The following is a 16,613-nucleotide window of genomic DNA, read 5'->3' on the forward strand; positions in this document are numbered from 1 at the left end:
AATTTCTAATGTTGTTGATCAGTGTTAGATGTAAAGGATACTATTCAGACATCATTAGCACAAGACTAATATCACAGACAAATCAGTTTTCAAAATGGTGGTCTCCTACTGAAGACCTCTGTCGGATTGCTGTCTCCATGTTCTTTTGACACCTTACATTTCTGTTCTTATTTTCCCATCCAACCAAATGGCTCTGATCCATCAAACACTCCCACAGAGTACCCTCCATCGCAGTAAAGTAGCCAGATTTTGTCCTCAAAATGAGAAAGTAACAGCAATTGGGGGCAGAACGTTCCCAATTTCTTTCTGCACTATGGCACAAAAAACTTCCTTAGGACATCGGAAAGATACATGTGAAGGGATTAGGCTTAGGACATCTGGTACTACTGCTATGCAGATGCAATTCATTTTATTTCAGCAAGACTTGAGAAACTCCCACACCACACTACTGAAATGGTAGGCAATGCTTTGTGGCCGGTATGCTTAGCTCTTTCCAACCTAAAATGAGAAAGATTCAAGCTAATATACCTGTGTGTAAAACAACAGTACTTTCAAAAACAAAGAAATAGGGACCATTAGTATTTGTTTTACAAAAAAACCAAAAACTTTGCCAGAAATATATATCATGACAAAGCTGGATGTGCCCCGTATATACCTAATTCCACCTTGCACTGACCTGCAGGAAGATAGGAACTTAAAAAAAACAAAACAAAACAACAAACACAGTCGCATAGTTTTTTGTTACTCTGATCCAACATCTAAATAGCTGGTCTACCTTCTGGTGGAACCATATCCAGTGGTCTTTATTTAACAGTTTTAATTTAATATTTTGAACTCTGAAATTATGCAGTGTGCAAAACAGGTATAATAACCTGAAAATTAATCTACTTGGAGATGGACCTCATTTCTCCAATTCATCAAATATTAATTGCCAATATTTAAATAGCTAAACAAGATAAAAGAACAAGGTTTAAAACTAGCCTGGTACAAACAAAGGAGTTTGATGAGTAATTCAACTGCACTTCTTTGAAGTATCTCACTCTTCCCTTACTCTCTTAAACCCAGTTGTAAGTTTTGTACATGTAGAAGCACATCAATGGTAAGCTGGACTCTCTTTTAGGCACTATCAATAGGTAAGTGAGCTTGCTTGAATTTAGCTTCCCATCAATAGAAATACTCAGGATTCCTCTTATAACTAGAGGCATCATCAAGATCTTTACAAAAGATCAATATAACCATAACCAAATTCAATTAGGAAAAAAAAATAAACATCTCTTCCTAGAAGGGAAGCCATCACATCCGTTCCAAGCTGCCAAAGGGACTGAATTTCAGAATGCTTTCAGTATTCTCTGTCCACAACCATGTGAAATACGATCTGGCCACTTTCTTTCCAAGGTTCCAATCAACTCGGTCTTTAGGAACAGGAGACTGGGCGCTCTGCTGTTGACCTGCACTTGCAGGCCTTTCACAGCCATTTCCCCTGGCCCAGCCTGGTCCTAGAGAATTTCTCAATCAGTCTTCTTCTGCTGTCTTGAACATGAGGATCGCATTATATATTTTCAGTGCAGGCCCCAGCTTGATGCTAAGGATTTTAACGATGTCTGACTGATTCAGGAGGAGGAAGGCTTCACCATCAATTTGCTGCAGAATGGAAACAGAACAACGGGGTTAGTGTGTTGACTGAGGGAATCCAGCTTCTGCACCCTCAAAGTTAACAGCAAGTGAAGGGCACCAAGAATGACCATTTGTAGTTACGATTGCCTGGTTCATATATTACACTAAGCCATAATTTGGGATGATTTTTAAAAATATGAATTGAATCACTAGGGACTATAAACATCCTATGCTTAGAGTGACATGTGAAGCCAGTTGCATCTTTGATATCTCCCTTTTCCACATCAATATCCTTGAATGTACTTCAACCCTTTGATGATAACCCCTTTCCATAAATGGATTACAGGATTCCTGGTAGAGATATAAAGTCTTCTAATTTGCATGTTCTTGTCTTACAGAGCAAGAAAGACAGTAATCATAGGAGGAAACAATCCATCATGACGAAAGAGTGAAAAGTCATTCTGATAATACTACATATGCCGCCCAAATGACCACATTTAATACTTAATAACATTGATTAGCACTATCTATGCATAGTTGCCAAGAAGCTTTAGGTTAGGCCCATCACAACAGATGATGTTTATACAGTCACTAAGAATTCCAGAACAGGTTGCTTGGATTATATTTCCTTCTTGTGATGTTGACTAATTTTTTCTCTCTCTCATTTTGATATATAGCATTACTGTAGGAGAAAAGTGATGCATTCTTTAAAGCAAATTTTTAACCAGACTTTTTTCTGGCTAGACTGCTGGGCTGGCTTCTACTTAAATTAAATGGACAAATTTATCACTTTAAAAGTGGTTAAGTTTGCTGTTTTGGGAACAAATGTTAGAAAAGACTGGATAGGAATATAGCAGGCTACAGGGTGATAAACTATCTCACCTCTGTTCTTCAGACCCACCCCCTTTTAAAAAAAACACACTGTCACTGTAATCTTATCCATACTTCATGGCTAGGTACACATATCATGCTGAGCCATGATTTTTAACCATGATTTTTAATCAACCTTTCTTGATTAAATAATGATCATTGTGCATTGACCTATCAGGGTCACATACTGCACTAAGCCAAAAGCACATTCTGGCTTTGCTAGAGCAACCTGTTTGAGGCTGCAAAATCAAGATGACCACTAAATGGCAGCCGAGAGACACAGAAAGCTTTTTCCTGCCACCTCATGGCCATCTGATTTTTTTGCAGGCCAGTTATAGTTGGCCTGGCAGGATATGTCATGCTGGCCTATGCATTCTATAGTATATTTTGGGAAGGGTCATCACTTGTCATAATCCATTGGTTGATCGATTGATTGTATTTATACACCACTATAAACTACATTGGACTTCCTGCAGTTTACATCCTTAAAATATAAATCCATAAAACGCATTAAAACACAGGGCACTAAAATATAAAAGGAACAAAAGGAACAATCTGAAAATAAAAATGCAGAAGGTGGCCACTCCTCAGGTCCCAAATGGCTTCCAGTTTGACAAACTGGGAGCCTATGATCCCTGCCTCTTGCTCCAGCAGCTCCAGGTATTCCAAGTTCTTAAGTCACTATTACTATCGCTCTGGTTAGTTTCAAGTCTATTCTACCAATATTCACATTTCCTTCCTATTTCTTTTTTCCTACACACACCTTTCCTCAATCCCTCAACATCTTCCACATCTGTCTGAACTTTTATCAATCTTCATATTCCCATCTAAAACTTCGCAACTCACCCCCTAACCACCAAAACCTAAACTTTCGACCACAGGCTTACCACTGTATTATATCATTTATGCAGCTTAATGCCAACTCTAGAACAGCGGCAACTATTTTTGTTAGGATAAGGCTGTTTTCACACAGAAATGATGATTACAGAATACCTTTTCAGTTTTTCTTTCCCAGGATTATATTAAAATGGTAACGTTTGTGAAGGATAATCTGATCCTAACCATTCCATCAGGACCAATATTGCTGGAAATGGACAGAATCAGCATAAACAAGGCAATGACTACAACAGGACAGTAGGAAAACAGCTGGTTCCTTAGCTGTAACTGGTTCTTTAAGAGGTTACCCATGAATTCATATATAGGGGGTCTGTGCTAGTGCAACAGCCTATTTGGAATGTCCCAGAATTTAGGATTTTTTTGTGAGAGCCCTCCCACTCCATAGCACACATTATGTACAGTTAAATGCTGAAACCTAAATTTCTTTCAGTTCTGAACACTCCTGCAGATCCTAATCACAATAAATTATCACTGAGCTTAAGGAATGCAGAGGATGGTTGGTTGGCGAAAAACCCACAATATCAGGCAGTTAACATTACCTGATATTGTGGGTTCATTGGGCTTCATTGTGGCACTGTGTAGTTACTTTACTTGAAATGAGAGAGCAGCAAAGATATCAACCAGATGACTTGGGCACAACAGATTTTTAACATGGCCACTGAAGAGGCCACAGTCCTTGTCAAATGACTCTGATTAACCACAGGGCATGACTGCTTAATTAGATTATAACATAGCCTAGTAAGGACTGTGACCCATTTAGCAAAATATTAAGGAAAAATTATGTACTTTGCCTTGACCCAAATATTAATAGAATAAGCACAGATTCTTATTAAAAGAACCAGCAGAATGGAGGTAGAAAGCTACAACCCTCCAAACATCAAGAGCAGGGAGAAAACTCTCCAGAGGATGTCTTGCTTTTCAAGACGTATAGGAAAAGCAAACTGTTAGCGCTCAGAAAACTGGGTGACCTTGGCTATAAAAGAAATATCTGGCCACAGGAGCACCTTGTCTTCTGAAACACCAAATCACAACCACAGCAGAGGAAAAGCACAAGATGCTACTTCTGTGGCAATTACACAAAAGCTGAAAAAATACATGGGTACCCTAGGCTGTTGTAATACCCGGTACAAAATGGACAGGGTTTCCAACTAAAAACCTAAACTCTGGATCATTCTGCAAATGTGGTATCCATATGGGTTAAATGGAGAGACAGAAAGAAGAAACATGTCTTCACCTTCTTTCCTTATCATACTTCCCATAACTATAGCACTAAAACTTGGAAATTTAAACCTGATGGCTTGTGACTGGAATTTTTAAGCAGGATCAACTAAAAACATATTTTTAAGTATCTATCTCAAGCCTTCCACCTGTACATCACAATAAGCTTTTCAGCATAGATACATACATCAAACAAATGAGAGTATTAATTAAAAAAAACACTCAGCATTACAATCACTATTTAGTAGAGACAAAAAGTGGGTATCTCATAAAGCTAAATAATATGCTTAAGATCACAAACTTAAAACACCCAAAATAATAGCTTCTGCAAATGTACGTAAAAAGATTAAAGCTGTGCAAAGCTCTGGTTCTTATGTATGTTAAAAACCTGGAACCAGCTAAATAGAAAGCTCATTCTATAAAACAGTATAGTTAAATATCAAAGGTTCTCATCCACACTGGAATTTCTGCATCCACACAATCTTTTGGAAAATCACTTAATGTTCTTGTTCCTTGGTTCTAAAAGTGTAAAGAGTGCAATTCCCTAGAACATTTTTGGATGGAACTGCACAGCGAGATATGATTGTTACTCTCATATGTAGTATGTCACGAATTTGATAGCGATAATGTGGAAGACCAGTATGTTTAAATGGTATGCATCAGTCATCATGAGCGTCAAAAAAATTACATATATTATATCTGCACAACACCCACCCACCTCTAATTAAAATATGGCTGGAGAGGGGAGGAAACCAGATGTACAAACAGCATATCAGCCTTCAAAATATATCTGAAAGTATGATTTCTTATAAAAGGACTGTGCAGCAACAAGGTCTAGACACCAATCTGTCAAATCTAGAATCAATAGTCTCAATATTTGTAGAGAAAATCTATTGTTCCCAGGAGTAAATAGAAAAGGTCTGGACAACTTGAGCTTAAGTCCTCTATTATTTTTCCTGGCTTACTTCAGCTCCTCCCCTGCCCCCCACCCCAGTGGTGCTTTTGATGCAAATAATACAAACAGTGAGCTTTCCTGCTTTGCTTGCATACTGTTCTTCTATTCCTAGTCTCCATTATGTGGGCAACTTACAAAGAATTCTGCATCTTCCCCACACACTCCTGTATTACTATGTGCATGCAAAAACACTAACCTGCCTCAACTCCAAGGCTGTACTGTAAACCAGGGTCCCTCAACCTTGGCAACTCTAAGCTGTGTGGACTTCAACTCCCAGAATTCCCCAGCCAGCTTTGGGGACAGGGAACAGGACAGGGAAGTTTGGGGGAGATGGGCGGTAACAAAATTTGAATAATAAATAAACAAATAAGAAAGCAAGCAAGCTTGTGGCCTTGCTTCAAGCTACACACAAAACAGTGTTCCTGTCTTTAATCAACTGCACTTCTGTTGCAATCAACTTCATCCCACAATACACTGCCTTTAAATAATAACACATATCCCAACACATACCACATCACCCTAACCCTTGCTTATGCTGTAGGGTTTTCAGCGTTCTCCCAATGCTATAGTATTGGGTAAAAACAGCGAAAGAAAGGGACAAATTCTTTCTTATGTAACAGACATTGACACATTTTGCTTCATACCTCAAGTTCTAGAAGAGCTGCAGACTTTTTAAAAATAAAAGCAGCATGGGAACTGTGATCTCTCCACTGAAGGCTGTCTTTGCCCCACTGCCAGTGCCCAAGGCTTGCACAAAGGACACACCTCCTTTTATATACTTTCCTGTTATACTATATAGGTCCCCAAATTCTAATCATGTAGAGATAATACTGTAGGAAGTTCACCTTTCAATTTCTTTTCACCCTGTTAACTATCAAGCCATTTTATTTAGAGACACTGTTTCCGAATATGACTTGTGAAATAAACCTCATTCTCTGGCTACGCCTCACTAGCAGGTTTGTCCAATCCACTTGGATTCCTTTTATCATTTTCACAAGTTGTTCTTCCTTCCACTGTTATCATTTAGTAAATAAAGAGAGCCAGTTCGGTCTAGTGGTTAAGGTCCTGGGCTAGAAACCAGGAGTCTGTGAGTTCCAGTCCCGCCTTAGGCATGAAAGCCGGCTGGGTGACCTTGGGCCAGTCCCTCTCTCTCAGCCCAACTCAGTGCAATGTAGACTAGCCTCCTCGTGGTGCACCCCAGGCAACGTGACTTTTCATGGCTAAATAGTCTACACGTTTGGCTGCTGGATCTCACAAGGATTTCCCAGCAAGAAAAAGGGGCATGAACACCAAACTGCTATGCCATACGATTAAAAAAGAAAATTTAGTAAATAAAAATAAAAATTAAATTGAAAGCATCACTACCTGTACTGCTTAAAGTTACTTATTTAAACATAATATGCCAGGCAGTTCACTTGCTTCTAAAGGGCTATTATTTATTTATTTATGTCTCAAATTTGTACTACCACCCATCTCCCCCCAAGGAGGGACTCTGAGCAGAGTTATAGCAGAGTTCAGCAGTTCTGTCACTTACATCTTATTCCAAGCCAAGTCTCTTTCTTAAAATAGATTTCACTTCAGTCCAACATTGTTAACAGTCTGATGAGAACCGCATCTACTTCATGCAAGGTGTATGAAGTGTATGGGTGTCCTATAACCCATAATTTTGCTTTCTGAAGCCTGATCTGGATCAGGATCCAGTTCTATATACACATATTCTTCTTATAAATCCTTTCCTACTTCCTTGATTAATTTATGTCTGAGTCCCCCTATGGGTTCAATTCCACATAGCAAAACATTTTGCAGATGAAATCCAGCTTTGTACTAATAGCATATGATTTGTTATTGGCTGCTTACCCCACAAATGCCTGTCTTCTCAATATTTCTATACTGCTGAGATAATAATGGACAAGAGTCTTAGATGGCTAGAAACGTTACATATTTTCGGCAGTGCTCCAGTACAAGACTATTCAGGGCATTGCAGCAAAGAGTGTTTGAATATTACACAGCTATTACACCACTACTGCTGTTTGTCAACCACAGGCCTATCAGAGGATGCTCTAGTCTTCATTTATACCAGTCCTGTTGTCCCAAATGCCGGCTTCAGTTTATTGGGCTTCGTAAAGCCCTGGCTTCAAAACCAATTCCAAACCTGAGCAACTTGTTCTCTGTCAACAACTATGTCTGGATAAACTGCTCCTTTCTGAAACATAAACTCCTATCTGCACCTTGTTTTTTGATCATCCAGCTTTCCTTTTTCTAGAACTAGATCTAAGGAAAACCTGGAACAAAATTTTCCAGTCCTTTTCTCATGGCCTCAGGAACTTGAATTCTGCACATCCTGCATCAGACTCTATGCCTTGGTCCCCTTGGACTGCTACAGGTGTCCGTTGCCAACTATAAAACTTGAGATCTGTCCGTTTCAGGACCACCGACCTCCAACAAATTGGCACCACAAGCCTACTGGTTTGTTCTGGTGTATCTTCCCATAGTACCAAAATAATGTTGCAACTGTCATGCTGGGCCAAATGAAAGCACTGGATTGTAAGATGAATAATTTCTAAATTATTTTGGTATTGATTTTATTTCTAGAAAAAAAGATTTTCCAAACTGGGAAAGGCACTGAGCATGGCAGAAATACTATTGTATTTTTAGGTTGATTAAAAACAACACAATTGTTTAAATACAGCCTGATCTATTCTCAAGGACTTGCTGCAGATAATAACATTATCAGATATATATAGACACACACACACACACATGTAAATACATACATGCACATACAGTATATAAATTCATTCATTCAATCATTTATATACAGTTCTTATTATATGCAGTGTTAGGACCTTATCAAAATACATATAAGGCCCAACACAGGTTGCTAAGGTATTCAAGCTATAAGCTGAATAGAAAAGAGACAGTATAATTAGTTGGCAAACAACTTAAACAATGAGTTTAAGAATGGAAACAATTACCAGGGGGAAATAAACAAATAAATGATCAATCAATTGCTGACTTCTGCAAACAATCTGAATAGTTTTCTTCTGCTCCCAAAGATGGCAATAGTTTCTGTGGCATTAACTGCAGTTTTATGGGTTACACGTAATGATCAGAAAGGATGAAGGAAATTGTACATACCAGGTAAAACCTAAAAATCTCCCAGAAAACAAAACTAAACATCTCCTGGAGACTGGAGAGTTAAGGCATCAACTGGGATTTCAAAGAGTCTGTAATGGGTACCTACTACTGCAACAGGTACTATTTAAGTAATACACAATGGTGAGATTTGGGGTGATGTATTTTTGGCTGCTTCAGTGTCTGCACATTAGGTCTGCTGCAAGAGAGAGAGGGGAATTGGGAGAGTCCCAATAATGGACAGATGAGAGAAAGGGGGAGTGTTTTATGGCAGTACGTAAATTTCTAGCACATGGGAAATGAATAATTGAGAACAATGGTGAACTCCATGAATAATGAAAGGTCTCTCCAGTAAGTTTGGGAGACTATTCCTGGTTTCTCTAAGGATATGAGAATAGATGAACCTTCCTCTTGGAAGGCAGAAAATAAAATGGAATGCAACTGAATCAATATTACTGTTTTGAGAGGCCATCTCTTGTTCTCAGAGTGAACCACTGAACAACCATAGATGGTCATAGAAATCTACTCTTTTACTACTCACCATCTCACTTAAAGCTGAAAAACATCACTGTAACATTCTAAAAGCACCTACCTTGTCAACAGTTCAACTACTCCAAAAAAGTAGATCACTTTAACTATTCCACTTTTCAAGTACAACTCAAGATTAAATGTCCACTAAAACAAGCCAAAGTAAAGCCAATGTCCAAAACAGGCATTGGATGACAACACTCCCAAAGTGTCGAATGACAAAAGTTTCTGTTTGTTCAAAGCAACTGGAGTAAGCAGGCTTAACAACTATTCTGCATAACAACTTTCACCAATGACTGTGAAAGGAATAGAAGAATAGGCAAATCTGCTTCATTTGCAGGATGTATCCAGTTTACAGAATACATCCACTAACTTTCTCTGGAACTAAATGTGGCTTAATTTGGTACAGTTTCTATTCTCCAACACAGTTCTTGAAACCATTAGCTGTAGAGGAAGATGTTATGACTCTCCAGAAACGTAAAGCAAGGTAACATACCTCTTGTCGGAAGAGTGCGGCCTGCTCCTTGCAACCAGGCAGACGCTGGATGAAGCCAGCCACCTAAACAAGTGTTAGAAACAAGAAGCAAAAATGTTACAAGAACAACCAGCAACTTGACAATGAAAGCATGCTCTAAAAAAAAAACAAAACTAAAATTATCCTTCTGCTTAGCCAACACTTTTCATTAACTTGAGCAAAATACTGTAAACATAAGGAGTATTCTTTTCTTGGTCCTACCAGGAAAGGATTCTGCAGCTTTATGAATCATAAATACATTATAGTTGCTATGAAGTTGGCAGAAATACAGCATGTAGAGGTTAGCTACATGGGACACAAGAAGCATGGCAGGCAGGCAGGCAGGCAGGCAGGCAGGCAGGCAGGCAGGCAGGCAGGCAGGCAAAGCCTTGACAGTGAGCCAAGCAAGTCTGGCTCAACCTGCATAGCTATTCTGACCACTCACTTTGGACAACAGCAATGTAGCCAGTAATCTAGGGGCCCCAGCAGGCTTTGTATGGTTTTATATTTTAATCCTGTTTTATTGTAAGCCGCCCAGAGTCCCCCTGTAGGGAGAGATGGACGGTGAATAAATTTATTAAATCAATCAATCAATCAATCAATCCCCTGTGGGAATCATTCTGATCTAAACCAAATTCTCTTGAGTTGTGAGAGGCACAAAGTTCCTACCACAAATCATTAAATGTCAAAAAACACTTTTTTTTAAATTCTTCGTTATCTAACTCGTTGCTTCTGAGAACTCTATTACAGATTCTCAATTCTGTCAATTTGCATTGCTCTTTCAGATTTCCTTGCAAAAGATTCTTCTCATTTCTTAAGCTATTTGTTTTTCTTTTGGCAGTTTAGAGTAAGACACTCTCAGAAAGCAGATCTAACCCTGAGAAGTAGGGAAGATCTGCAACTCACACTGATTTACTCATGTTGATAATGGTGGTTATTAAACATATGGAATATATGGGGCTCCTTATACTAAGTCAGATGACACGTCTGTTCAGTATAGTCTCTACTATCAGTGAGGGTTAGAATCAGAGGGCCAGAGAGTAGGCAAGTCCGTAACAACAATGACTGCTCCTTGCACAGATAAATGACCAACTCACAGGGTGTTAAGATGGAGGAGAAAGGGATGTAAATATGAGGCTTGGGACTGTTATGAATATAGCTTGATTCTTTTTTAAAAAATAATTTTTATGGAAGTTTTTCAACAGAATTAAAAGAAATACAAATTTTGAATTAAGGAAGAATAAAAAAAGTAGTAAGAAAGTAAAAAAGAAATATAGGAATAGAATAGAATAGAATAGAATAGAATAGAATAGAATAGAATAGAATAGAATAGAATAGAATAGAATAGAATAGATTCTAAAGCTTCTTATAGGTTTCAAAACAAATCCATTCCATTGCAAACACCACTACTATAAAAAAAGAGTTTCTTGGTCCTTCCAGCAAATGTTTCAAACTACACTCAAATCAAATCAATTTTTATTCCGTCATAGACCAGCAAATTATCAAACTATGCTAATCTGTAACCAACAATATGGCTTTTTTTTTTTTTTTTTTACAAATCTAGGTAAGTTATGGCAGGGTTATTTATTACAAAAAGGAACCAGCCTAGTGAAGCTTAGGAGAGGATTTCCACCCCCATATTCATGTCTCCTGCGGAATTGATTAATCAAGTTTTCAAACAATTAAAACTGTCATATATGACACAAAGTATCCTTTCAAAGAGTTGGAAAACTTGCTAAAAGGCTTTTGAGAAATACATAAACAACCCTCGAGAGTGTTCTTGCTTGTGGGAGAAGAGCAAACTATGACTTGTGTTCCCTTCAGATTGCTTCAGTAGTTGCTAGCATTGGCAGAGGAACACTCCCATTCCGGCAGCAATTTGTGAAAATTAAAAAAAATCCCCTTACTTTTGTTTAAGGTAGAGATAATTACAGAGGTTTTCTTTCCCTTTTTTGAGAAAGAGGCTGTGAACTCTTTGGCCAAGGCACTTCTGAATCTACATCATTCCAAACTAATTCTGTTTTCATGTGCAACAGAACAAGCTATGTCCACGTTATGCTCTTGTTTCCTCTTGAATGATCAATGAATAACATTGTGTTTGATTCCACTATATTAGAAATCTAAACAATAAAACTAAAGAAACGGATCTTATTTTGTGATGTATCAGTTGCAATCCCATGGACATTTATTAGAGGGTGAGCTCCCTTAAAATTGATGGAACTTAATTCTGAATTGCATGGCTAAAGGCACTCTATTACTATAGTCTTAGAAAACTTTCTGTATAATAAATGTTCTTCGTTCTCAGTGCTCCATGTTCTCATCTCTTCTTGAATTAGAGGAGAATTTGTATGTAGGTTTTCAAATTGACAATCTGCCTGAAGGACAAGAAACCTGGTGAACATTAGTGCTTCGCGTTTATCATTGTGAAAATAAGCACATTAGCTTAGTCCTAATGTTTAAGACAGACAGTGCCATTATGAGGTATTTGATATCTAAATAAAAGTATGCCCAGAAATGCAGCTTCATTCTTCACATGAGTGTAAGATCTGTTGAACTCAGCAGGACTGCCATTCAAATAAACATGAATAGGATTAGGAGTTAAGTGTAGTGGGGATTCATGATGTAAACTGAATGCCACATACAAAGTAATCTCACACATCCCTGCAAATGTCCACTTTAAAACTCAAAGCAACCGTTTTCAAACTTGCAACAGGTTTTTCTGACAAATGTTCTGCTGAGGCATTTTGAGCTCAAAGTATTTGGCACATCTCTAGGTTACCGGCTACAAAAACTTCATACAGCCAGATTGGCTAGGATTTAGTCCCAGGATTATGGAAAGGAGATATTTTGTAAACCTGGGCATCTGCTGGAGGTGGGGGGGTCAACCACTCCTTCTCACAATCCTAGTTTCTTTCCTTTTTTTTTGTTTTTTAAGTTTTCAGCTCTTAGGGAGCCCAGAGGTGAAACCAAATGCAGAACAATTTTTTCCCCATAATTTTATGCGAAACAGGTCTATTTTTGAGTTTCACTGTTTTTAATCAATGGATAAAGTCACTGAGTAATCTACTATCTGAAGAGGGAACTTTAGTTATTTATTCTCCTCTCAGAGCAGAAATGAGCACCACCATTCAACTAAGTATCATTTTGCATTTGAGATACCGTAGTTTTCATAATGTCTTATTCTATTTTTAATTATCTGATATTATTATTATTTAAATTTGTACAATGCCCTACTCCCAGAGACTGCTTGCATGCCATCCAGAGTGTAATGATTGCCTATTCTGACATATGTCATGTTCATCGTTTCAATGTTCTGTATACATCGTAACGATGAACATGACACAGAGTTGGGATGAAGCCAGGCCACCTATGAATTGAATAAACAAACAGACTAACCCATACATAGATAAATAACATCCAATCAGAAAAACACATCACCTGGCTTTAAAAGCCTGAGGGGAGGAACACCCACAGCAGTGACTCTGGTCTGCAACAGAGCATTATGGCAGGTAAGAATGCAAGAAAGACCTTCTGCCCTCCTACTGTTTGGCTATAGTAACTTCTGCCAGGAATGGCCAGAAGGTAGAAACTTAGCCTGTCTATACTTTGCCTTGACATTCCCAGTGATAAAGTAGCTCTGTTAGCAAAACTGTAAGAGACCACCAGAAACCCTCTCAAATCAAAAAAAGCCACCCTCCCCCAACCTCTAGGTACACAGAGCTGGCACTCTTGCCCCAACCAGCAGTAATGTTGGTGGTGCTGGTTGGGGATGGCAGATGTGTCATTCTGCACATCTGCAGGGCATGAGGTTGGGGAAGTTGGAAGTGGAGAGTACTTGGCCAGCTGGACCAATGGTCTCACTTAAAGAACTTAGCATTATGCCTCTATAAATTATAACGCAAGTGAATCTTGGGTTCCTGAACTTGGCCTTCCCTTCTCCAGCACAATTGCAAAGAGACCCAAAATGTCTGGTTTGGTACTACCCATAATGTAATACAGTATTACACCTGAAATTGGGTTTCCACCTACCCACATGGCTATGCATAGCACTTCAACAGAACCATCCACTACCATGTTTAATCCATCACTCAGCCATTTCTAATCCCCAACAAAATTAATACAAATGGACTATGCAACATAGGTAAGGATGCATAGCTGCAGCCAGCTGGAAGGGAAAATACCACAATGTGTAGCATAGCCCCAAATAAGCTTTAACTATTAAATGACAGCCTTGGCAGAACAAGCCTGTGTGTCAGCAATCCTGTTACAGGGTGGGGATGGTTTGTGACGCAGCCATACAAGCATGCGCAGAGCCAATCGCAATGGAAAGTGAGTCAGCAGCAGAGAGAAGCGCAGAAAAAGCTATTGTCAGTGGAGGCCCCAAAGGGGGCAGCTGCTTCAAGAGGAGGGTTCACTGCAACACTAGGATCAATATATCCATATATTCCAGATCTTGGGTTAAACTTCTGGCTGGGTTAACCCTCCCCACCCCCACCCCCCATTTAACCACAGCTATAAAGCAGAGGAAGAAACAAAATCACTGTCGTGGGATTAATGATGCTTTCCAATTAGAGAGAAGAAAAACAGAAAGGCAAAACTCACCTCTTCCACGCTCCATTTGGCCACATTCTTAGCGGTGAGGCCCGAAACCTCCGGCAGCAGTTTGCAGTGTTGCTCCCAGCAGAGATGGAGACGGTGGGTTGGATTGGCAGAAAGGGAAGGCATGAAGACAGACTGGTGGAGGGCCTGCTGCAGAGCAAATGCAGTGTCTGGTAGGAGGGCAGGGAGAGGGGGAGAGAGAAGGAAGGAAGGAAAAATAAACCTATTAGTCCTTGTTCAGGTGCACTTTGGAAGTCAAGCCACTTTCTTCCCTGGGCTGGCTGTGCTCAGAACATCCCTCCCCCCAAAAGGGAAAGGACAGATCCCTGCGCTGTTCTAGCGGCTCTTCGAGATGTCCTGATGCTAACACAGGAGTTGCCAGCATTCTATTACCAGAGAGGAGGCGGTTGGGTGACTGCATCTTCAGTTGGAAATTAATGGCACCATTCCAGCTTACAGTCTGTTCCCAGCTTGCTAAGAGCACTCAGCATGCCAGATAATGACAGGCACTGGCCACCTCCCAGGGGAGAAGACTCCATGGTCAGGAAGCCTGGCAGATCCTTCCAGATGTTAGCATCACTCCCTATTTGTGAAATGACTGAGATGTTGAGAAATGGAAAGCATCTTATTCCTTTCTCCCTCTGCCCCTCCTTGCCCCTTCCCTCTGATGTGACGTAAGTGAGATCATTTGGTTTTTGCTGTATCATACTGCAGTAAGAATCGGTGCCTGACTACATGTAGAAAGAATCGGAATTGTTGATTAACACAGCCTAGCAACATTTCTTTGATTGACAGTATTAACTAATTATGGTTTCCACTTCCCCTCCTCCACCAGGGTACATATATACAAAAAGAAGGTAATAACTGAATATTGGGACATTTCAGGATACACTTATTGGAAACACCTCCAGTGACATCTAGTGGCAACAGCAAAGGATTGTTGCTTGCCACTTCAGTCCTCTTAGGTTCATTCCTAGTTTTAAAATGATTCAGGCCTTTTAAAAGATTCACACATGGCCTGGTTCATAAAATGAGCTGAACCAATACTAAAGAGCTTTCTGTGAGAGCTATCAACAGAGTAAAAACATGACACAACTTAGTACGCTGGTTGAGAGTTAGGCCTGGATAACCTCTCAATCAGGAGCACATTCAGGGCAATTTAAAAATCAGGTGAAGAGATTAAAAAAAAGGGGGGGATGTGATGGGAAGGAAAAGAAAGGAAAAAGGGGGTGTGGCTCACTCAAGCCCAGAATTGGGAATTTTTTGGAAGGGGGATATTTGATAATGCCAGAAGCTGACTGGAGCCCCTAACAGAATCACAGCATTAAGAGCTAGGGATACACAGCAGCATTTTATTGTGGATCCCACTTTTTTGCTTCCCTGCTCGAAACCAAGTTTTCAAAATTTCCCAATTCAAGCAGCAATGTCTTTATAGTGAAGACAAAACTCTCTGGGGATTGAATTTGTTTTTACTGATGGTCAGTAGGAACAGAGCATTTCCTTTCAGGTGGATCTTCAAGAAGTTATCGGCAGAAGCACAATTCAAGGAAGGAAGAAGCAGCAACGTAAACTTGAGCTAAGATGCAAAATAATGGGGTTCTAGTTACCACGGAACCCCCCTATTCAATATTTAGAATCAATCAGCAAAAAAATTCACAATAGGCACTAACACAGCTTAACTAACCTCTTTCATCATCAGCCTCCTGCTTCACTAGCTGGAGCTTTATATAGCTATGTGAGCAACCAATCCTGAAAAGTCAAATTTGGGTGTTAAAGCAATAAGGTATTAATAGAAGTACAGAACAGTTTGTCAAAAGAGTTTTTAGCCAGAGAGTATTGCCACTGAAATATTTCCTGAGGGTGGCACCCTCAAGGACTAACAGGAATATTGTGGCACGTGGCTGCATTAAAGTCTATTTTAACCAGCACCTGATCAAAACAAGTACACAAACACATGGGAATTTTTAGAGGCTTTGAGACTGATGGAAGCATCTTGAACTGATTTTGGGATTGTTTGGATACAACACATTGAACGATAGTCCATGCATTTGTCCTCTTCCCATCTGCAACCCATCAATTTCCAAACTACCTTCAAACTTAACTCCTTGGTAGTTTGGACTGGTTGAAACATTTTGCTTACCCCTTTGCTTTGATTTTAGTAATAGTAGATGTTTCCCCTTCGGCCCAGTCCTTCTCCTGGCTGGTCTCAGACTGTTCAGAAAGACTATGAACACTGCTTCTCCCTGACCTCTCTCCTTCTTGCGTGGATGACTTTCTGATAAG

The 16,613-nt window shown here is 39.5% G+C and overlaps 1 protein-coding gene across 2 annotated transcripts in view; it reads right to left on the reverse strand.

Moving 5' to 3' along the window:
- Window positions 1-384: 384 nt before the first annotated feature.
- Window positions 385-16,613, reverse strand: part of LOC134503194 (lethal(3)malignant brain tumor-like protein 4) — a 51,742-nt gene continuing 35,513 nt past the window's right edge. The window contains exons 17-21 of one of the 2 annotated variants that reach the window (XM_063311869.1): window positions 16,471-16,605; window positions 16,015-16,079; window positions 14,334-14,500; window positions 9,714-9,776; window positions 385-1,641 (exon numbers count right to left, since the gene is read on the reverse strand). In XM_063311869.1, the coding sequence (XP_063167939.1) occupies window positions 1,513-1,641; window positions 9,714-9,776; window positions 14,334-14,500; window positions 16,015-16,079; window positions 16,471-16,605 (559 nt within the window). In that variant the 3' untranslated portion in view covers window positions 385-1,512. The remainder of the gene's footprint in view (window positions 1,642-9,713; window positions 9,777-14,333; window positions 14,501-16,014; window positions 16,080-16,470; window positions 16,606-16,613) is intronic. The other variant, XR_010068513.1, reaches the window with a different exon arrangement.

This window comes from Candoia aspera, chromosome 10 (genome assembly GCF_035149785.1).
Source record: "Candoia aspera isolate rCanAsp1 chromosome 10, rCanAsp1.hap2, whole genome shotgun sequence".
In the NCBI taxonomy this organism is placed as follows: Eukaryota; Metazoa; Chordata; class Lepidosauria; order Squamata; family Boidae; genus Candoia; species Candoia aspera.